At 42.5% G+C, this 23,945-nt stretch overlaps 2 protein-coding genes and 1 long non-coding RNA gene across 3 annotated transcripts in view; 1 reads left to right on the forward strand and 2 right to left on the reverse strand.

Annotated features, from left to right (window-relative positions):
• Positions 1-7,207, reverse strand: part of LOC108924882 (espin-like) — a 51,520-nt gene extending 44,313 nt beyond the window's left edge. The window contains exons 1-3 of the mRNA XM_029246262.1: positions 7,075-7,207; positions 6,285-6,609; positions 3,939-4,132 (exon numbers count right to left, since the gene is read on the reverse strand). Of these exons, the coding sequence (XP_029102095.1) occupies positions 3,939-4,132; positions 6,285-6,584 (494 nt within the window). The 5' untranslated portion in view covers positions 6,585-6,609; positions 7,075-7,207. The remainder of the gene's footprint in view (positions 1-3,938; positions 4,133-6,284; positions 6,610-7,074) is intronic.
• Positions 7,208-11,484: 4,277 nt separating this feature from the next.
• LOC108924912 (uncharacterized) lies at positions 11,485-12,933 on the reverse strand. Its single transcript, XR_001965362.1, has 3 exons — positions 12,889-12,933; positions 11,953-12,066; positions 11,485-11,552 (listed from the first exon to the last, which is right to left on the reverse strand). It is a non-coding gene; the product is annotated as an uncharacterized LOC108924912 (long non-coding RNA).
• An 8,361-nt stretch (positions 12,934-21,294) lies between these two features.
• Positions 21,295-23,945, forward strand: LOC108924907 (transcription factor HES-2-like). Its single transcript, XM_018736540.1, has 5 exons — positions 21,295-21,352; positions 22,995-23,102; positions 23,205-23,300; positions 23,409-23,496; positions 23,600-23,945. Exons 2-5 carry the CDS (start codon positions 23,019-23,021, stop codon positions 23,926-23,928), a joined length of 597 nt encoding a protein of 198 aa, XP_018592056.1. The 5' UTR covers positions 21,295-21,352; positions 22,995-23,018; the 3' UTR covers positions 23,929-23,945.

The following is a 23,945-nucleotide window of genomic DNA, read 5'->3' on the forward strand; positions in this document are numbered from 1 at the left end:
AGGTGTAATTTTACAGAACGTTTTACCCAGCATCTGTTACCACTTACGAAAATAACACAGCAATGAAAATAATACAGACATACTACTGATAACAGGCTATCCTAATGGGGGGTTGTAGTGGTCCAGCGACTATTCTGGAAGCACAGGGTGTGAAACAGAGCACACCCTGGACAGGACATCAGTTAATCACAGGGCAATTAGCCATACACACAGGTAAGAGTTACCAATCCACCTGGAACAAATGACTTTGGAAGGAAACCAGAGCACCCGGAGGAAACCACACTACCGTGGGGAGAACATGCCAACTTCACACAGAACAAGCTGTTTTTGAACCTATGCCCAAACAGCCCAGGAGCTATGAGGGGCCAGCGCTACCTGCTGTGCCACCCTGCCACGTTGCACTGGTGTACAATATTTTGACTATTATTTCATTGCAAAACTATCCAGTGTTAGCACAGATGTTGGAATCAATTCAGCATTTCAGTGACGACTGTCCTGCATGTCACCTGGTTGGGATGCTGCAGGTGGAGGCGACAGATTCTGTGCCAAGCTGATAAGAAGCCCTCCTGGGCTGCAGTTTGGAATCAGATAACTGTGTTGACTGTTTACAGCCTGGTCCCCCCCACTGTGCCACTCTACTGAGGAGGTGTCACTGTCTCTGCCATGTATAGCCCAGGTGGCCTCTGCCCCACCCTTTACCCATGATGCAATGGGGCCCGACCAAAGCCTTTAATCTGCACTGCGCTGTTGCATAACATTTCCATCTGGAGCCAGAGCAGCCACTCAGTCACATTTATTATGTGAGGGTAATTATGCACAACATCAATAAACGATATATGTGTGTGTGTGTGTGTGTGTGTTCATAAACCTGTCCAGAGTGAACTCCACCTGCAACTATGTCCCTCAAGCCCCTCAGGAAATTTCACCCATTTCCACTGAAACATCCCAACAAAAAACAAGCAGTTACAAGAAATGACTTCGAATTTTGTGAAAAAATCTTTTCCCAAAATCAAAAAATTATTGTATATATGACCCTTACCCTATCCTATTTATCACAATAATAACTGAGGAATTATTGGATTAATCTCTCAAATTCAAGCTGTGTAACTAATGTGTTCCTGCCAAGGAGCTCATATGAATATTTTTATTCTCTACATATGCAGAGGTGATGAATGCATGTTTGAATTCGGTCTGAATACACCCAGGAAATATAACAAACTTTTCAGCCTTTAATCTTAACGAAACACCAAGATTAGCTATAATCTGTGGCTACTGTAAACACCTTATGCCACATTTTGTTTCCAGTTGTAGGGTCGGGGTATGACTTAAGGTTGGGGTTAGAGTTAGGGTTAGGGTAAGTCTTAGGGAGAGGCTTTGGGTTAGGGTCTGGGTTAAGATTAGGGTTAGGGTTAAGATCTGGTTTAAGATTAGAAATAATTTTAGGGTCTGGGTTAAGGTTAGAGTTAGAATTAGGGTACATTTTAGGAATAGATTTAGGGTCTGGTTTAGGGTTATGGGTTTAGCACTTAGGGGTTACGGGTTACGGTTAGGGGTTAGGATAACCCTGTTCCTAACCCTATAGGTTCCAAACTTAGTCTCAAAAAGAAAAAAGGCTTGAACGATGTAATATATTAACTGCAGCAAAAAAGCCATTATCTTCTTATAGCAAGAATAAATAGCCACAAAAGCACTGGTCACACGTGTTGTTTATAGTATTTGTTCATTCCAGAGATTTGTGCGTGAGCACGTCACACCCCGTCTCACACAAGTGCTATCTCTGCTCCGCCAAACACATCAGCAGGACAAGGCGGCGGACATCTCGAAAGCGCCCACCTGTTGCTCAGTCTTTGTTTCCCTCTTCACTTTATGACAGCTCACCAAGAGCAGGTAACCATGGCAACAGCAGTAAATACTCCAGAGGCTGAATGGTGCACATGCTATCAGGCAGTGCCAGGTCTCCCAAACCTGATTAAAATTTCAGGAGATGTGTGTGTGGCCACAGCAGCAGAGCAGGAGGCATGTGGACACCTGCTGGGCGGAGGGCCTGGGCTCGGGAACATCACAGCTGTGCTGAGAGGCTACACCAAAAAAAAACCTTAAAGGGGACTCAACCCTACACATATAACAGCACTGATGGAAAATACCAGCAATATTCTCTCAGTATTTATGTAAAGTACAGACACCAAAACTCCTCTGAACTGGAGTCTCCTTTTAGTGCTGAGGTTCATCAATGTGCAATAAAATGCAGAAAGTAGTTGTTTTACAGTAAATGGACTTAATGTCCAAATGCAATTAGATATCAGTGGTAACTCATGTTATTATTTTACTGCTTAGCCAACTCTTACCCAAGAGCACTTGTGGGTTCACTCCTTTCTCAGAGGGACAGCAGGTGGTGCAGTAGTTAGAGGTATTAGGTTCTACTCAGAGGACTCAGGTTCAAATGCCATTTCCTGCTCTAGTGCCCTTGATCACTGTACTTACCCTGGACTGGCACTGTAACAATTACCCAGCTGTACAAATGGGTAAATAACTGTAGGTTGCCTAGTGTACATATTTCTCATACATAAAAGTCATGTGGGGGTGGTGGCGCAGCAGGTTTGACTGGGTCCTGCTCTCCACTGGGTCTGGAGGGTTTGAGTCCTGCTTGGGGTGCCTTGTGACAGACTGGTGTCCTGTCCAGGGTGTGTCCCCTCCAGCCTTGTGCCCTGTGTTGCCAAGTTAGGCTCTGGTTCACAGTGACCCCACTTGGAACAAGTGGTTTCAGACAATGTGTGTGTGAAAGTCATGCAAATACATCTTTCTGAGGAACTAAGAGGCATCAGAACTCTGCTGATGTTGCAGCAAATAATCTGTGTCCCCTCATCCCACTGATGTGTCTGCATATCCCCCACAGCACTGGTTGAGTGTTAAAAATGACTGGAACGAAGGCTGCTGGGTAATTGCCCTGCCACATGCCCCCTGCAGAAGAGCAGCTATTAGCATGACAACAAACAGGGCATAATAGTTCCATTGGAACCCATCTGCTTATTGTAGGTTCCATTAAGTTTGTCCTTTATCTTCATACATTTTCACACACACACACTGGCTGAAACCGCTTGTCCAAAGCAGGGTCGCGGTGAGCCAGAGCCTGACCCGGCAGCACAGGGTACAGGGCTGGGGGGGGACACACCCAGGACAGGACGCCAGTCTGTCAAAAGGCACCCCAAGCAGGACTCGAACCCCAGACCTGTCAGAGAACAGGACCTGGCCAAACCAGCTGCATCTTCGCACCCCCACATACGTGCTCAGATCATTTTATTTGTTTTACATCAATCTTAATCTAACCCTAATATTAGTTATGTTGAAATCAAGATTATGAATATTATTTATTCATTGCTCACAGTTAATATGCTAAGCCACTTGAAATGATTTTCAATATACTGTACAGCAAGGCAGGGGGGTGCGGTGGCGCAGTGGGTTGGACCGGGTCCTGCTCTCCGGTGGGTCTGGGGTTCGAGTCCTGCTGGGGGTGCCTTGCAACGGACTGGCGTCCCGTCCTGGGTGTATCCCCTCCACCTCCAGCCTTACGCCCCATGTTGCCGGGTAGGCTCCGGTTCCCCGTGACCCCGTATGGGACAAGCGGTTCCGAAAATGTGTGTGTGTGTGTGTGTGTGTGTGTGTGTGTGTACAGCAAGGCAATATTTACTGTAGAAATTTAGGGTTAGGGCTTTGTTAAAGGGTATTACAGCAGGAGCAGGAGTTGAACCGGAGACCTTTGGGTAGAAGGCAATGGCTCAAACTAATACACCACCTGTAGCTGAAATTTAACTATCAACAGAGGATTTACACTAACATTTAAGGAATGGGGGTCTCATACTAATTAATTCAGGAGCTGGTTTTGTGGTCCTTCGGTAAAGCGGAACACTCCGGAAAGCTTCTTGACAGGGTGTGTGACTCACTCAGGGCTGTGGCCCAGCAGCAGACGAAGCGAGGTCAGATCCCCCTTGGCGGCGGCGTAGTGGACAGGCAGGGCCCCGGTGTCCGTGGCAACGCATGGATCTCCTTCACCGCTCTTTAGCAGCCAGTCAATGATGTCATAGTGGCTGAACCGGGACGCCAGATGCAGGATGGTAGCCCCAGAGTGGTCCCGGTCCTGTCAGGGGCCACAGCACATGCTTACTAAAACTGAGTATGTTTAACAGATACTCTACATTCCTCATTTCAACAACTGAATATATTTACATTTATTCAATTAGCTGATGCGTTTCTCCAAAGTGACTTACCATGCTGAGATACCTACAGTTCTTTACCCATGTATATCCATTATATACCTGAGAAATTCAGGGTAAATGCCTTAGTAAGTGAGACGTGAACCTGCACCCTTTTGGATCAAAGACAGCAGCTATGAGTTGTCCCCATTCGTTTATTGGACTAGTGGATTCGTTTAGCAAATTCAGATTGAATGTAACTGCATTTGTTAATTTAATATTTGTGACTAATTAAATGGTATAAAGGAGAGTTCCACACTTCAAATTACACACACACACTTTCAGAACCACTTGTCCCATACGGGGTCGCAGGGAACCGGAGCCTACCCGGTAACACAGGGCGTAAGGCCGGAGGGAGAGGGGACATACCCAGGACGGGACGCCAGTCCGTCGCAAGGTACCCCAAGCAGGACTCGAACCCCAGACCCACTGGAGAGCAGGACCCGGTCCAACCCACTGTGCCACTGCGCCACCGCGCCCCCTCTACTTCAAATTACTGGATTAAAATAAACTGTTTTGGACCAATATGTGAGAGACCACATGTTAGGGTACAACCCAGCAGAGAGTGTTGCGTTATAGAGATGATCCCACATGATGAACTGTTTCCTTAACCAGCGCCATGGATCACAAAGGCAATGGAAACAATCTGTAAGTCCGCATATTTATGAATTTGGAAGATGTCATTTTTAAATGTACCTGCAGTCAGGGTATAGAGAAACACTTGATTACTCTTATGCCCTTTCTTCAGACACTAGTCATAAATGAACAAATGCAATTTGAGCCACTGTGGACAAGACAGAACACAGTTACAGTGGTGACCCAACCTGCCTTGTTGGGTTAGATGGAAGAAACAGTGAGATGAGTTATTTTACCCAATATACACACATTGTCTGGAACCGCTTGTTCTAAGCAGGGTCGCAGTGAGCCAGAGCCTAACTTAGCAACACAGGGCACAAGGCTGGAGGGGGAGGGGACGCACTCAGGACAGGACGCCAGTCTACCACAAGACACTGCAAGCAGGACTCAAACCCCGGACCCAGCAAAGAGTAAGCCCTGGCCAAACCCACTGCGCCACCATGCCCCCTTAACCAATGTACCGGCTGGTAAAACTTAAAAAACTATTAAAACTTTGTAATGTGTTTTTTTTTTTTTTTTACTCAGCTCTGGATTGTTCTGTGAAAACACCACGGAAAAATGATCTAGCACATAAACCCGTGATAAACATTTTTTTTCTAATGATCTGGCACATAAAGGTAAACTATATCATAAAAAATAACGACTGAAGACCAAAGCCTGTGGGCCAAAAGAGCCCCTCATGTGCCTCCCAGTGACCCAGCACTGGGCTCCTTTTACCCCGGTATTTTCACACTGATTTTCACACTAATGTACTTCATGTACAGTACTGTGCAAAACGTTTTAGCACTTGGGGAAAAAGCTGTAAGAATGCTTCCAAAAATAATTCTCTTAATTAATAAACTTCTTACAAAGCTCAGTAACCATCAGTCATCAACAACCGCTCGCTGCGGTGGGCTTGGCCGGGTCCCGATTTCTAGCAGGTCTGGGGTTCGAGTCCTGCTTGGGGTGCCTTGCGATGGACTGGCGTCCCGCCCTGGGTGTGTCCCTTCCCCCTCCAGCATTGTCCTCTGGGTTAGGGTCTAGTTTGCCGCGACCCCGCTCCGGAAGCGGTTCTATACTGTGTGTACTTCTTTCTTTAACGACGTAGAAAACCCTTAGTGTATGTAACTTTTTGCAAAAGGAATGCTTGGAAATCTAAAATATGCTCTTTCCCATCGACAGTAATACAGAAGGCATTATTAAATAACTGTCTAAAATATTTTTGTGAAACATCTAAATGCCTAAGATTTTTGCACAGTACTGTGTGTGTATATCATTATCATGTGCAAAAAATACACGGGACGTTCTGCTGATCCCATTTTCGACGCGTTTCGGTTCAGAATCAGTTGAGCCGTTTCATCATTTAAGCACCTCGTTTGTAATGTAGGGGTAAAGGGGTACGGATGGGCTCACGGGACGCACCTGAGCGAGGCACCCCCCGTGGGCGATCAGCCACTGCACGCACGCCAGGTGCCCCGTGGCGGCGGCGTCGTGCGCGGGGCTCGCGCCGTTGCGCGCGCGGCAGCCCCCCTGCAGCCCGGCCTCCTCCACCAGGTAGCGCACGCAGCTCAGCCTTCCGGCGCGCGCGGCGTGGTGCACCGCAGAGGCGCCCAGGGAGTCCCTCACGTCGGCGGTCAGTAGGTTCTGGGCGACGTGCTCTCTGAGCGCGTGCACGTCCCCCTGTCGCGCGGCCAGGAGGCTCCTGTCCACCTGCGCGTTCATGGCCGCTCAGGTGCCCCGTCCTACACTGAACCACCAGCGAGGAGCGCGCCGTCAGTGCCCGGCTTCACCACATCATGCCTTTAAAACCACATGTACCTCATTGTTTATTTCACAACATCATTTACCATAATTTTGTCAGTAGATCATAGTGACACCTCCCAATTGGTCCAATTATTGGAGTCGTTATTTGCTACTTTTTCTATCATTCAGCTGATGACTTAATATTACACAGTGTAACCGGACAATTCCATCTTTTTCTTACATTATTGATTCAATGTATTCCTGCAGCGCAGCAGCAAAAACAAAGCGACGTTACTTACTGGCGTTTGTCGAATCGCACGTGACATGCATGCAAATATTTAATCCGTAATAACATCCTAAAAGTGATTAAAACGTTCACATCAAGTTCGCTTTAAATTCCTATTCATTCATTCGGCGCTTCTGTAGCAAATAGAGGTGTTTTCTACCCTCCGAAAGAAGGCGCGCGTACCCCGCAGTGTTCCTCATGCGCACCCCACACGAGGCGTTCTTCATCCCTGCGATCTCCTCCTCCTCCTCCTTCTCCTCCTCCTACTGGACCACTAGCGAACCCATCTTCTGTGTCCCACACTGGACTCTGTGAGAGTGCGCTCCTTCGTCTTCTCCTACCCCGAAATAACAGGCTCCCCCGTCTCCTCTTATCGCTCCTTCTCCAAAGAGCTCAATGGACACTTTGTCACCTGCTGAATAATCCATGCGTTCCCAGGGTTGCCAAAAATGGTCCTTGACTCACCGCTCAGGGTCGATGAAGGGATTAGCAGTCTTCTTCCTGGGAACCGCTGTGCGCAGTAGGTCTTTATTAAATTTACATTTATTTATTTATCAGACACTTTTCTCCAAAGCGACTTTCAATAAACTCTATAGTGTTATCAGCCCCCACACCTTATTCACCGTGGTGACTTACACTGCTAGATACATTACTTACACTGGGGTCACTCATCCATACATCAGTGGAACACACTCTCTCTGTCACTCACACACTATGGGTGAACCTGAACAGCATGTCTTTGGAAGTGTGGGAGGAAACCAGAGCACCCAGCGGAAACCCACACAGCCATGGCGAAAACGTGCAAACTCTAGACAGACTGAGCAGGGATCGAACCTACATCCTATCATACCGCCCAGGCACTGTGCTGTGCCACCCCTGTTATTTTTACTAGCTGACTGATTTTCTAAAAAATGTAAAGCTTGCAAATTTCTTACAGTTGTGCTGCAGACATGTTGCACGTTGTTCACTGGGTAAAGTAATTGTTTAATTCAATTAAGGGTCAGTTGCTAACTATTAGGCCATTAGTAACTAAATACCTGAATCTATGTGCAAGATGAGCTCATTGTTTTGGGGCATTCTGATTTATGTGTTACTGTTTGAGAGGTATAAAGTGGCCATAGTACAAATGGACTTGAATATACTGTACTTTTAGAGTACATGTGACTGTCAGTCTTTAGATGATGTAGTGTGTGTGTGGATCAGTGTTTTATAACTGTGTCACTGCATCAGTTTTGACAAAGTGCTAATGGATCCATACAACTAGAAGAGAGAAATCCTGCTTCAAGTGATTTTACCCTGTTAGGTATGCAGTACACTTTTAATGGATTTTTTTTTTGTTTAATCAAACTCACTTTTCAACTGGCCGATTTAATCCTTAATATTAAATCGGTATTGAAATAAATAGTGTTTATTCTTGATATTCACGGATAAAAGCCTTTTGGGAAAATTTAAGACAGAAAGTGCATGTGATTGTTATTTTGGGCTTTGAATTTTGTTTGTGATTTCTTCTCCCCTATGTTTAGGGATTTTGGTTAACATGACTGGCAACCCTGATGGAGGCGGTTCTATTTGGCAATATTTTGCTATCTGTGGATAAATTTAAATGTTAAAAAAGAAGCAGAAATATATGCAAACTGCACAGCTTGATACATTGTGGTTCATCAATTTTCTTGCGATACAAGTCTTCCCTCAACATTTTTACTGGCCGAAAATAACCCTTCACTCCACAAATCACTGATCTTAAATAGTCATTTTACTTACAGTTTGATGTTATGGTCTTGATTTAAAAATAGGCGGCATACCTAAATGTTTGTCTCTTTCGGAGAAAGAACTGAAATTTACTGTGAATTTTCATTATGTGCTCATGTAATTATCCTGCAATACTTGACATGATCACACGGTGGCAGGAATCGATTACGCTGTAGTTTGCGAAAGCGTTAAGAAATGCAACATAAAATGTGCTTTTAAAACAGCAGAAATACATACTGTTTTTGAATTAAATTCTGTAAAGGAGAAAAATTAAATCTTTTACAATACCGAGGAATTTATTATTACTATTTGTTCGCTTTTGAAGTAAATTTAAGCAGAAATAATTATGACTAAAGTCAATAAAAAACGGAAAACAGAGGGGCAGCATCTAGAGCAGCGCTCTTCGAACCCAAAAGTTTCAGGTTCGAATCCCACTTCCAGCCACCGTCTTCTTGGCTTACTCTAAATTGCACCGGTTAAACACTACCCAGCTTTATAAATGGATAAACATTTGTAAGTTGCTTTGGAGAAAAGCGTCAGCTAAGTGAGAATATGTCAATATTGTATTTACATTTCATTGTGTCGTAAACATAAGCATGTTTTGAATATGCAACACAAAACTTGCCCCCCAAATAATACGTGACCACATGTTTCCCACGACCTTAGTCTAAACGGCCTGACTAAGACCACCCTAAATCCTGGGAACAATAACCGACCTCTTTCTGTCCATTTTCTGCCCCAGCGCTCCTGGGAGCGCGCCTCCCAAGGGGGTGGGAGAATGGGGAGGTGGGGGGCACCTTGTCTCGTGCCTGACGCGTGCAACGCCACCGCCCCCGAACAATCTGTTGCGGTCGTTCCAACTGAAATACAGTTCGCAAGGCGGTGGGGGGAGGGGGCTACTGGGCAGTTATTACAGGGTCCCGAGGGAGGGGGGGGATCCTGGGAAAAATGCAGCGGCCGCGGGAGGGCGCCCTACGTGGGACACTGTCACCACATTAATTTTTCAAATAATTAAAAAAATTTGGCCACTTTAAAGTCCAGAAATATGATACAGTGTATCTGACCGTAATCAAAGCTGCCGCTATATAAAATGCATTCATCAGCTACAAATTATAATAATTCAGAAAAAGTTCGTTTATTGCAACTGTATAGACTTTAACAAGTTAGGCTATGAATAAGTTTTTTCCATCAAAATACGTTAAACTCCGGAGAAAAGGGACCTTTTCAACTCCATTCAAACAGGAACGGGTTGAATGTTCTTCATTTATACGGCTTTTACTTTTCAACAGATATTTTCACACTTTATTCCAAATCGCATAAATAAACGAAACCTGTTGCCAGGTCCGTCATTCTTTTGTTATTCCATCCAGTTTCCCAGTCGTTCCTGATACAAAAATCGTATCAATTTCGAATTTACATCCAGCAATACATAACTAATATAGTTCTTAGCATAATAAATAATTAATATAGCTATAATATAATTATATATTGTAACTAATACATAATCGAGCGATTCTAATATGTATATGCAAATAGATATTCTACTTCAGCACTTATGTTTTATTATAAGAGTACGTATGGTTATCCCACATTCCTTCAGATCCGCCCGTGCCTCCGCAGTGCACGCGCCGCAGCCTGGACCCATCTGGCGCGTGACCCCCCCCGCGTCCCCTCCTCCTTTCTTTCCCAGCGGCACGTGCCGTTAATTAGTGTCGCCTGGGCGAGCACGAGCGGCCCCGAGGGGGTTGATCCGGAGCGCGAGGATGAGCCAGTCATCTCCATTGACGTTTTTCCTCAACGTAAAGTGGTTTTTTAAATGTGGCGTGAATTTCATGACGATTATTTGTTCTTCCCGCTTTATACTGAAATACAGGTGTCATGTAACCGTAACGTCCAGCCTTTTGAATACGGTATCGGATTATGTGTGTAGAATAATTTATTCTGTTTTCATATTTTATCACCGACCACATTTTGTTTTAGTTCAGAAGCTCTGGACATGAATTTAGTAAGTTTCATCAGTCCAATTTCTGAACTTATTTTTACGTCCGTTGTATGGATCAACGGATACATAAAAGCAACGCAAACAATGCAATGTCGATTTTAGTCTTTCATAGAGCATGATGCGTAAAGTAACCTCAGTCTATGTCAAAAAACAAACCACCACAAAAAGCATCTTTATTGGTTTTTTGTTAGGAACGTCTTCTATTTCCAGAATTCTGCCGTACATCGGCTAGTGTGTGTGTGTGTGTGTGTGTGTGTGTGAGATTTCAGTGTTGCTGAAGGGCTGCTTCATGTACAGGTTCCAAAAAATGCAGTTAATACAACACAGGTCTGTGGTGTTTAGAAATAGCTCATAAATGGTGTTCCAACTTGTCTCATTTCGGTAAGCCAAAATCTGCAATATACCCGAAAAGAAAAACCCACCCTCACAAAATAACACACACGCAATTATGGATTACTAACATATTTTTCCGGTGTTTAAGTTTCAAAGGTTTCACACACACCGAACCAGCCCTGTATCTATTTTTATATCTTGGTGACAAAAAGTTAACCATGTTAGAGAAGCGTTTTCAAGCGTCACTTTGTTTTTATTTGTTATTTACTATGAATGGGGGTAGTTACTGTTTTTTTCTCCTTTTTTCTGTTCTTTTTCACTTCTTGCCTTAAAAACCCCATGAGGACTGAAGTCTTTATTTTACTAACATGTAGGCCTTGCGAGTGTGTTTTCACTGTGTTTGTATCAAGTGTTTGGTATTTGTGTTAGGTTATTAACTGTAGCATTTTTTTAAAGGCAAAGACAAATAAGGAGAGACGGACACAGAGATTTTATTAAACGGCTCATCGGCTGTGACTGCGACACAGTGCGGCTCCCATCGTTACCCTCCGATGCACAAGGAGGACCGTTTCTGGACCTAAGAGCAAACATTTAAGACAGTAATACCCTGAAAACAAAACATTATGTAAAATACTGCATTGCAAAAATACACTTTAAACATCGCAATCGGGTCATATGTAAAATATAAATTTTCTGTCTCTGTAACCACGTATTTGATGAATATAACGTGGAACTAAACGGCAAGTACAAAAGAGGGTGTTCTTGATAAGTGAACTTACGTTAAATTCAAAGAAAATTTTAATGTTGTGTTTTAGAGGTTAATGGATAAAAACTACAGTATAATTCAGGAACAACTGGCTTCACACGCAGTAATGTGCATATATCACTTCCAACCTTTCTTCAGCACAAAACACATACATGCGAATCAACGTGTGAAGAAATGGTCAAGTTTATTTAACAAAGAAAAAAGTTCTTACCATCATTTTTACCATGGTCATGTTCTGTCATATCCATCACATTCAATCTTGCACCATGATTGGAACGGATTTGATTTCTGCTCTGCACATACTGTGTACCTGAATCGATTTTAACTGGAATGAATGAATGAATGAATGAATGAATGAAAATTCTTTATTTAATTTTCATCCCCGTCCCACTGACTTTTGCTTAAATAGCACATGTGAAAAACAAACACAGACTTCATTCTGCGCGTCACACACGCGAACTCTCTGTCGCGTTCACATGAGGAAGGCGCGCGCCACGTGCGTTGTTACGTACGGGGCTCGCGACGGCAGGCGTGCCGGCGCACGAGAACTTGTAGCTGTGACGCTCCTCGGGTTCTCTGCAACAGCTCAGAACACAAGTCTCTTTGCGCTCGTTTGGCAAGGCGCTCATTTATTTACTGAACCAATAGACAGTGTACGGAACAGCGCGTGTTCGTATTATTATTGGAATACTTTAAACAAAGATTGGGCTATAAAGTCAACGTAAACATAACCTTAATAGATTCAACTCTCATAATTATCAAGAATATTCTGTCAAATATATTAATTAGGTGATATACATTAGAGGCATTTAACTTAAGAGCCTGCAGATATGCAGCTACCAAAACACACATATGGGGAATAAACGCTAACCCTATGCATACTTGGATACTTACTAGGAGTAGAAAACTAAATACTATAACTATAAAAAGCAACACACTGATCAACATTTTATAGCCCCCACCACCATGCATTTCACACAAAACCTTTGGAAACTGGTGTAATCAGACTCATTTTTCTCAAGCAACACAAAAGCACGAGATCCAAATCATTATTCTGCAGACATGGCCCATGGCATACACTCCCTGTGTCTGGAAAGGGAACGCAGTGTAAACCGAGGTACAAGTCTGCTATACCTCATGTACTCACCCAGTCGATTCTCTTCGTACAGCAGGCGCGGCCCTGACCGTCGCCTTGTCACTTCCAGATGCTTCTGTCCAAATACAAGCCATGCAACATCCAACATACACAACCCAGCACACAGCAGCCACAATCTGAATCGTGGGCGGAGACAGTGAGGCCACGCCTCTCAAAACCAATTAACTAGCAATCGCTACACTGTATCTCTCTCTATATCTGTATGTACATACAGTCAATTACTATCATATTAATGCTATATATGTAACTATATATTGCACTATAGTGTTATATATAGCATTAATATGACAGTGAATAGATGTATAAAACATATACATCTACTGTAGTACTTCAAATATGTTATATGTATACAGCGCATGGTTTATAAAGTATATATTACCTGCCATATACAATACATACTTAATGATTTAATGATCTCAGTCGTATCAGTTATAGTGAGACTGCACAAATTACTTACCGAGCTACAATCAATGGCTTGCTGTTTAAGATATGCAAAAAAAGTAGACTGCCATATAAAAATATTAAAGGCATATAAATAAAGTTCATACATGGTTATAATTTTTCTTAAAAAGAACACAGTCTCCAACCCCGCAGAGCACTGAGGCACCGTAACTGTGAAATACATTTTTTTTATGCTGAAAAGAAAACGTACCTCGGACAGGGCACAATTCTTTCCGATCCACCACTAATTCTGTATAATTCATGTAGGGAGGGGACCGCCATCTGTCCCATTGTTGCGCTCGGCTCGTGCCGCCCTCGTGCCGCCTATCTTCGCCCTGCGCGCTCTCACAAAGGAGGGCGACGGGGCCCACCGGGAGCACGAGGACCGGGGCCATTTGAAAGTCGCGCCACTGAGCAGCGCGTGGCCTGCGCACTGCGTCACTTCCTCATTTTGCTTGCCAGTTCGCATCAGAACGTGCGTATCTGATTCTTGTGCGTTATTTTCAGATCATGTCGTTAGCAGCAGGATGAGTGTTATTGTTACTGCCGTCGTGAAGTAAAACTATACGAACAGCGTGAAATAAGAAGTGAGAGCCCTGGACCGCTGAGATGCCACTGGGGCTGATGGGGGCGGAGTCGGAGTCGAGGGGGGAGGGGCATATTTCTTTCCGTATGACGCTATACATTTTTTTATTTGGAAATAAATACTCCTTTGTTCCTAAAGTTACAGGACCAGATGTGCACTTCATCTAGCTTGGGTTTTAGCTTGGGCATTTTAATTTTTGCATATTTTTGAGTGGTGGGGGTTTGAGGGGGGCGGAAGTTTAAAGCTATACCATTAACGTAATTGATTTGAGCTCCATGGCTGGTTCGCACACATCACACAAAAGAGCTTTATGCTGAAGAGCCTTGTTGTGTTTGTGGCTTCGCGATGCTAAAAGTGCACAGAAGCCAAACAGGACGTGGGTGCAAACAATTGTTAATGAAATACGGAAAGTTAGGTAACCGGTTCGTTCATTTGTGCTTGACTCACGAATTTCTGAATTATGAAAAGAGCTTTAAGAATGTATCATTAACATTATTTTCAGGACGAATCACTAAAACATTAAAGAAAAGGCACGGTTTCTGGAAATAAGACCAACGAAGAGAGTTTCTGCATACAGTCGACGACGAGCTGCACGCAAACTTATTACACTGAAGTGTTTTATTTAGAAAATTTACAACTAAATCTGTCGTTAATTAAAAAAAAATAAGAAAATCAGCCGCACGTGACCATCTGCCCCCTGCATGCGGCTCGTGCCGGTCTCCTGTCTCGCGCTGTTCGGACGATGCTGAACGGTTCCTCTCCAGAGGGAGTACAAAAAAACTAAAATGTGGTCCTTTTGTGTTTCGCAAGTAATCAGCTTGTCATTAACGTGAAAATCTTCTTTTATTTCATAATCTGGGACATTTCTGCCAGTGGAACAGAACACACTTCATTATGTGTTTTACCAGTCTGTGCCGGGCCATTTCCCAGTGCTGCTTTATTATACAGGGTTTATATATGCTTTTTTATGATAGGTTATACAAATCACTGCAGTGTTTCTCCACTGGTGAAAACATAACATCTCAACCTCAAGCAGGATATTGCGTCTAACCCAGAAATATCTCAGGCTGCTGAAGCCCAGGGTGTGATTGATTCTAGTTACTTGACTTTTACTTCAGCATTTTTAAAACCTACCTTTTCTACAAGAAAACTTTAAAATGACAATTTTTCAAAAATCTTGGGATATAACGTCTTAAACAATTAATATACGTATTACAGCTGTGAATTACTTGTCCGCAGTCTTGAATGTAATTTATAAAGTTTGATATTTCTCCAACGCAAGTTAGCGTGGAGCTTAAAAGGATGAGTGTAGTTTTTTGAATAACTGTATTTATCATTAAGTTCTTTTCTCCACCAAGAACCTCTAAGAACTTTTTATCATCATATTTTCAAGCATATCGAGTTCATCAACCCACTTTCATTTACCTGAAGAAATATAATGATTAGATGTACAAAATGTTATTATGTTGTCTGTATTTCATTTTACTGTATTGCTTCATCGTTCCAGGGGAAATACTCCCCGTTGGTTGCGCGCTACAGCGACGCCTCACCTTTGTGCGTGACGTCATGCGATCTCCTGGGCTCCACGAGCGGTCCATTGCATATTATTTTAAATCTACCTTACCCGTAGTTCTAACAGATGGTAAGGTAGACAGCGTTGGTTTTGGCTTGGGAAAGCCATCTTTTCAATCTCTGAGCATGTTTACAGTCAGAATTGTTCAGGGACAGACAACCAAACTGATTACCTTCAGACACGCACGAGACAGTTTTGGTTATGGTTTATAGCGTACATCCGCGTCTGCTCCAAAACTTGAATAAACACGATGTTTTGCACCACAATTACAGCCAAAGCCTTCTGCGTATCATAACATCCAACAAGCTTTGGAACAATGGCTATAACCAGGCCATAACAAAGCTTTTTTTTAATTTTTTAACAAGCTTGAACGTCACACATTTTCGACTTTTAAGTAGGTGTAGCACATAAAGCTAAAGGTTTTGATGTTCATTTATTCTCTCCTTCAGTCAGTGATTTTGTTGAACATCTTATCAGATCATGTGGATTTTCTATACAACTGATGTTCCAGTTTACACTATCCCATTTTCATACATTTGTTAAATAATGTTTTGGAGGAAAGAAACAAACAGCTCAATTTATTTCAAACCTTTGTCTAGTTTCCTGACCATCTGGGAGCTCAAGTTGTCTGGATAAAGAGGCTAACCACTAAAATACATTACAGGTGGAGGGGAAAAATAAACAGTTTTAGGTACTGCATGAGTGAAATCCTCACTTCAGCTGACCATGTGTTTCAAAAATGAAGCTCATTTATTAGTCTTGAAAAGATGTGTTTACACCATACACTCAGTTGTCTTTTCTTTTGGTGATATCGACAATAAGAATCATAATGGCTAAAGACATGCATTTGTAACTTTATGACTGTTGGGTCAAGTCTTACCATCCCTGCAGTAACCTTGGTCAGTGTACTTACTGCAAACTGCTATGATAAAAAAAATCAGCAGTTTAAATGGATCAAGTATTGCAAGTCAGTGTTTAGAACATTTGTGAAGCTACAATGAAATTATGATGTATGTGGCAGAGTAATAAAGTCAGATTTTCCTGTTTCAAAATAAGAATCCTTTAGCATTCAGGGAGGAAATGCAGACAATGAAATGACTGAACTGCTTAAAAACTGTGTGTTTAAGTCTTAAAACAGCCACAGTAACTAAGCCAGCTAAATAACACTAAATACACACACACACACACATTTCCAGAACCACTTGTCCCATACAGGGTCACGGGGAACCGGAGCCTACCCGGTAACACAGGGCGTAAGGCCGGAGGGGGAGGGGACACACCCAGGACAGGACGCCAGTCCGTCGCAAGGCACCCCAAGCGGGACTCGAACCCCAGACCCACTAGAGAGCAGGACCGTGGTCCAACCCACTGCGCCACCGCACCCCCTAACACTAAATAATATTTTGCAAATACTATTTATTATTCATCTATTAGAGGTCAGTTCACATTTCAGTGCATCAGTTTATAAAATATTTACTTGATAGAAACAAACCAAGCAATAACACTCATATCCTTCTGATTACACAGAATCCCAGTGAGTCACTCATAAAGTTAGAAATTATAAATCTGCTCCTGCAATAATTGCTATGATATTATTGTCAGTCTGTGTATGACATCCTTTTCTTTTAGGACTGTAACTGAATACATATGCATGAATACCGAAGGAATAAGAGGACAACTATAACATGAATATTTCTAAAAAAAAAGGAGAATAATCCATAAATATGACTGTGAGAAAGAGTTTGCAAACCCTTTGGAATTATCTGGACTATGGTATCAATTGCTTCTAAAATGTGATCTGGTCTTCATCTAAGTCATAATATCACATAAAGACATCCTTATTTAGAAGATAACACACCAATATTTTAATTCACATATCTTTATTGAACAAATGGTTTCGACAATCAAAGAAACTGATTGAAAATGTGAACCTCTATCATAATGACATCTTGAAAAGAGATTAACTGAAGTCAGGTATTCCAGGTATTCCAATCAATGAATCAGGTGTTCCAAGTAGTTTAGATGTGGGTTTGACCTGCCCTGTGGTAAAAATGGCAAAAATCTGGTTACACCTGTTCTTCATTAAAAAAAAAATTCAGCTGAACTGCAATATGGCCTGTTAAAATAACATTTCAGAGGACTTCAGAAGGAGAGTTGTTGAAACTCATGAGACTTGGAATTGACACAAATGTTTTTCTAAAGATCTGGTCTTCCATCAGTCCACATTCAGGGAGATAGTTTTGTAGAGATGGAAGAAATTCAGCACCATTGCTACTCTCCATATGAGTTGGTATCCTACAAAGATCAGTGCAAGAGAACACAAACAAAATTGATGCTCAGGGGAGGTTACCAGGGAGTAGAGTAAACCACTACTCTAGGAAACATTTAAATTTTATGAAAGACCACCTGGACCTTCCACAGCACTACTGGAACAATATTCCGCAGACAGATGAGACAAAAATGAACTTTTTCTGCATTTGGAGAAAATAAAACGCTACACAGTACACCAAATCAGCTTTGAAGCATGGTGGAGGGAGTACAATGCTGTGGGGCTGTTTTGCTGCGTAAGGACCTGCACAGCTTGAAATTATTGACCAAGCTTAGTTCAGTTTATTTCTATATATGCATCAGAGTATTGAACAGCAGAATGTTAGAGAGCTATGATCCAATTAATGTCTGTGACCTAAAACTCAAAAGAAGTTGGGACATGCAACATAACAATGATCAAAAACACAGGAGTAGTCTGAAAGGACGAAAACGGAAGAAATTCTTTCTTTCATAACGGCCAAGTCACAGTTCTGACCTCAATCCTATTGAAATGTTGTGGTGTGATCAAAAGTGGGACATTCCAGCAAAACAAAGCACAAATATACATGAACAGAAAAAGGTTTCTAGCACTGCCGATATCTGATCAGCAGCTACAGAAAGATTTGGTTGGTATTATTGCCAATAAAGCAGGTCCTCCTTACTAAGTCTAAGGTTTCACATACTTCTCTGCAAATTACCTTTACAGTTTAAACCATTTGTTCAATAAAAATATGGAAATGTGAAACTATGCATTCTTCTTTAAATAAGATAGTCTTCATATTTATAATGACAGAGTTGAAGATGAAATCACATTTTAGGAACTATTAATGCAAAAATCCAGATTATTCCAAAGGGTTCACAGAATTTATGAGATGTACATTACAGAGAGGTCTTTTATGTTAATGCATTGCAATTGTTTTTGATCTGCACCACTACATGGTTAAATCTGAACCTGAGGTTCACCTATATTGTCCAGTATGGATTTTGGTGGCTTTTAAAATTTAACATTAAACCTAGACCACTGCCTTAAGTTCATATAATTCCTAATTACTGTGGAAAGGATATTTTCAAATCGGACTTCAATAAAAGTGTTACTCTTTTAAATTTTATTGTACACGAATGGACCAAGATCTGTTTAAATCATGTATTTTGTCATTTTTTATATGCGAAATACTCACCTACAAAAGAATGAAACCTCAGCCTGGTAAAACTGCACCTCTGATTTCATTTCACTTAAGAAAGTGTGCCTCAGTGGAACGCTATGCTGTTTAAAGAGGCTCCATCAGCATTAACATTTTAAACATACTGTACACAACACTAAGCAATGTGTTACCTTTAGTAACTAGAGTTGGACTGCTCCCCCCAAGCACACTGTAAATTACACCGCCACTTTAAGCATTCTCATTCTCATCTCTCGTTCTGAGTTCTCTGACTGTCAGCTGGCATTATTGTTACTACTGTTACCATTATTTATTGCTGTTGCGCTACTTACTGTCATTCATTGTCATTGTTTTGCTGTATTTCTATTGCCTTTGTCCATAGTCTGTGGAGAAGCATTAGGGAAGATTTTCATGATACATGATGTACATGGTACTTGTATCTATGACAATAAACTTGAAACTTGAACTGTAACTGAAAAATTTGTTATGGGGCGTACAGTATATAGTGCTGCACACTTTATCACTTATCTTTACACTTTTAACAAAAAAGTTTATGGACATTAGATAGCTTTAAGTTTAAAACCACAGATTTACCGAGTCGGCTCGGCTGCCTACCTCGCATTTACAGCCGAAGTTCTTCAATTTCCATCTCATTGATCCCGGGTTCTTGACCCCATCTGTCGGGCTGCGCGCGCTCGTGTCGCTCTCGTGCCGCTCCTGCGACGCATCGCGGCCCTCACGCAGCACCTCAGTGCGAAACAAAATGTGGAAATGAAGTAAAAATGCAACTTGCGCTTAATGCATTGCCTGCGTTTGCAATAAAGAGCTTGTTTTCTTTCATTTATTTATTCTGCTGCAGAGTCTTTCAGCAACGAATGGTTGGTCACGCGCTCCTTTGGTCTTGTCAAGTATTTCCGCACTTTACGAAAAGTCTGAATAACCTAAATGACAAGCTTCTGCTTCTTGTTATACTATTAAATATACTTCTGATACTTCTGATCTTAATCTTTATACCTCTCACTGAGAGTCTCAAAAATGAACTCCTCTCTGTTCACCATGTTCTGTATGCGTATTGATATCGTAACGCCTGTCGTTGCCTGCTCTGTTATTTTTGTTTTTACTTTTTATTGAATTATTCCACTTTTAATAAAGCACTGACTTCAGAAAATACGCGGAGCAGTATTGCCCCAAACACATCTGCGCCCACATATACCCAGGTGCGTCATTTTACGGAACGCCAAACCACGCAGGTCTCACATTTGTAAAAAAAAAAAAAAGACACAAAAGGAGGCTGTATTTCGAGCGCGCGCGCGCGCGCAGATGGAGTCCCCACGCGGAATTCTTGTAAAGACAAAGGGAATTGTAACCGAAAAGCTCCGATGTGGAACTTTCTCAGCTCCAGAAAGCTGCTCGAGGACCCGCGCGGCAGTTAATTGAGCGCCTCGTGGGAAAGGGGGGCGCGTGCAACCTAATGTATCAGTTTCTGCCCCGCGCTTTGTTCTGAACAGACCACCGCCCCCTCCCCTCCCCTCCCGCCTCGGCCGAACTGGGTTCCCCGCACCCGCGTCCTAGGGGGGCGCATCATTGCTTGTCTGCCAGTAGCTTCAACCGAGTGTATTCAAAAAAACAAAGCCTCGCGTGCAGCATCACGCATTAAAAAGTCCTAGTGGATTATGGTTTGCAACATAATCGCGGTGTCCGTTTTATTCCGTTCGTTTTATTCCTCGTTTAGTGGGCGACTTCAGTGCTACAGTAGGGGTCCGTGAGCTGCAGTGTTACATTGCCCTTCTATAATTATGGAACTGTTTTTTATACCGAATTTGTGGATAATTGCAAGGAACGTAATTATATGATGGGGTATTATGATGTGTAACTGCCGCAATTATACTCTATAAACACACATCACGTGCGTCATTTGACAGTGACGTCATGTGATCCTGTAACCTTTCAGACACTTATACTGTTCGAACCTAACAAATTATTTTTGACAAAAGTGTCAACTAGGTTAAGGATAAATAATAATAAAATAACACAATCAACTACCACTACTAATATTACAACAAGAACAAGAATAATTCTTGTTGTTGTTATTGTTATACAGTAATAATAATTATTAACATGATCAAATACGGATTCTTAATTTCATGAGCTTGCATTCATGAAATAATAGGTGAAATCCTAGCCTAACCCGTCTTTGTTGTTCACTCATCATTGCTACACGCCACCCCACTCCACCCCACCCCCACTGTTGACAACGCTGCAGATGGAACGCGGACGCTAAAAACTGTTTGGAAACGGTGATTCCAAACAAAAACCCACTGGATGTAACCTGGGGGAGAATCACAGAAACGTTCCTCGCGGGCGCCCGGTGCAGGATGGGGCGTGTTGGTAGGGAGTGTCCGGGCTTGTGGTTGTGGTGGTGGTGGTGGAGGGGGGACATTGATGATGACAGACGCCCATCTGGTGCTGATGGCTGATGGCTCGTGCCGGACGCGTGATCATATTCCTCAGAGCACGATGTTGTGCACGATGCACAAAACATACAACATATTGCAACATATCGTAGGTTATTATCATAAAAATGAATGTTTACTATTTCTTATAGAAGATTATATTTTATCTCAGAACAACTCGTATTTCGTTCAACATTTATTTTAATTCACCGAGGACCTATGTTACTAGCCGTGCGTCTTTGTCGTATGCGTAAACTACTTCTATTAAGATCTGTAACCATGCGTTCTTAGAATTGCAATATATATATATATATAATATATATTGTATAACATATATATAAATGTTTTTGTCCCCTTAAAAGTTTGATCCCTTCGTCGATCACGGAGGTTCTGCGGTGAGAAGCGCCTCGCGCGCACCAGCCCCCCCGGATGCCCCCAGTGCCCCTGTAGAACCTTCAGGTGCTGTGACGCAAACTGCTCCCGCTCCTGGCGCAATAACTGCATAAAATGAATAAGCAGATGTTATTTAAATATAGCTTGGCTTGGGGATCTGCATTTTTATAATCACGGCTGCAGCGCATCACCTCCAAACAGTGCTCATCACCCATTCGTCGCAGCTTTGAATAACTTCATTATGGCACAGAATCATAAGAATAACCTATAATGAGCAAAACGTTATATGCGTTGATAAACATAAGAATACATCATGCATTTGTGAAAACGAAACAGTGGGAGGTACGGGACGTTAAAAATAAACATTTTGCCTAGTGCTTCTCTTTTTATCCCAATTTTTAAACACCTATGTTTTGTCCATAGAAATTTTACCACTAAAACTAAAGCAGAAGTAAGATTTTAAAAACCGGCGTATAAATAAATGAGGCGTTCACTTATTTTAAGGTTTTCTGACCCAACAACGCGCATTGTTCGTGCTGTATAAAATACAATCGAATCATATTTGTTAGAACCACGTTCACTTTTACCAGTATAATTCAGCAACGAATTCAAAGAGCTGTTTCATCATTAAAAATGTATGCAAACATATACTGTAAATTATTCCACGTTTTACAAACATACATTTTCTTTATTTTTGACAGCCATTCATCCCACAACGGATTTTGCATTTTAGAGAGAGTAGAAGAAATAAGCTATAAATAACTGACAAGAGTTTAAAATAAACACATTTAGACAAAATTGTGCGACGTCACTTGTCGTAAGAGGAGACAGGTGTTGTTACAGAAGACAGATGGTGACTTTTAGATGCTCCAAAAAGCACAAGTTTGGGCATCAGAATGACGGGACAAAAGGTGGGGGGCAGTGACGCGCAACTTTTCAGGTACTGGGGGGCGAAAATATTATCAAAAGCACTCAATGGGCGTATATACAAAAATCAGCGGGGAGTGGGGGGTGGGTCGGGTTTGGTCGAATACGGGGGGCCGGGGGCGGGCGGAGGAGCACGGCCCCCCCACCCCGGCCCCATGCTACGTGTCTGGCTTGGGGTCGCACCGGTGACGCGCAGACCCCCTATAAATACCCACCTAAGCCGAGCCCGAACTCATTTCACTTGTGGAACTTCCCAGAACGAACGAACACGCCTGTGAAGCATGGCCCCTAGCACCAAATCAGTCGAGTCGCATGGCTCTGCGCTCGAAATGACCAAAAGAAGACAAGCCATTGAGCTGAGAAAGGTGAGAAACATGTCTATGAATTGTACTTCTATATACATTTCATACACATGACACATGAATGTTTAAATGTGAATTAACTTAATGTTCTAATGTTTCTTTCAGACCATGAAGCCTTTGATGGAGAAGAGGCGACGCGCGCGCATCAATGAGAGCCTCAACCACCTGAAGACCCTCATTCTCCCTTTAACTAGAAAAGATGTGAGTTTCTCCATTAACAACTATGAATACATTCGCAATTATGACATTTTACATACATACAATCTCTAACATAAACTAATCATTGTACATCACTCTTCTCTGTTCCAGAAATCTCGGTATTCCAAGCTTGAAAAAGCTGATGTTCTTGAGATGACCGTGAGATTTCTGAAGGATCTTACACATGCACCAATTAAAAGTGAGTAATTAATCCATAATTCCAAGTTGTTGTCCTTATTTGCATATGTGTATCTTTTGCTTCATTTCAGCAAAAGTTAAAGGAGCCCCCTTCTCCATTCTAGGTCCATCGGACAGTTACAGAGAGGGCTACAAAGCCTGTCTTCAGCGGGTCTCCACCCTGCTTCCCAAAACGAACCTCCTGGACGCGGACACAAGCCGGCGCCTCAACGAGTACATCCAGCAGGCCATGACACCCTGCCAGAGCTGCAACTGCAGCGGTGAGACCTCCAGACCTGCTCCCCAGATGAACTCGAAAAGTGTCCAGAACTTCAGGTCCTCAGGAGCTGCAATCTCAAGATTTGAAGCTCAGCGTGCGTCAAGAGGCAGCATCCTGATCCAACCGCAGCCAGCACCGCAGGCTGTCAGTAATAACGTGTGGAGACCTTGGTAGATCTAGATACAGAAGCA

The sequence above is a fragment of the Scleropages formosus genome, chromosome 2 (assembly GCF_900964775.1).
Source record: "Scleropages formosus chromosome 2, fSclFor1.1, whole genome shotgun sequence".
Taxonomy (NCBI): domain Eukaryota; kingdom Metazoa; phylum Chordata; class Actinopteri; order Osteoglossiformes; family Osteoglossidae; genus Scleropages; species Scleropages formosus.

Excerpts from the sequence above, each read along its gene's own strand:
- LOC108924907 (XM_018736540.1), top strand. The coding sequence starts at position 23,019 with ATGGCCCCTAGCACCAAATCAGTCGAGTCGCATGGCTCTGCGCTCGAA. Across the intron at positions 23,301-23,408 it reads TCCCTTTAACTAGAAAAGAT|AAATCTCGGTATTCCAAGCT; the intron begins GTGAGTTTCTCC and ends TCTCTGTTCCAG. Across the intron at positions 23,497-23,599 it reads TACACATGCACCAATTAAAA|GTCCATCGGACAGTTACAGA; the intron begins GTGAGTAATTAA and ends TCTCCATTCTAG.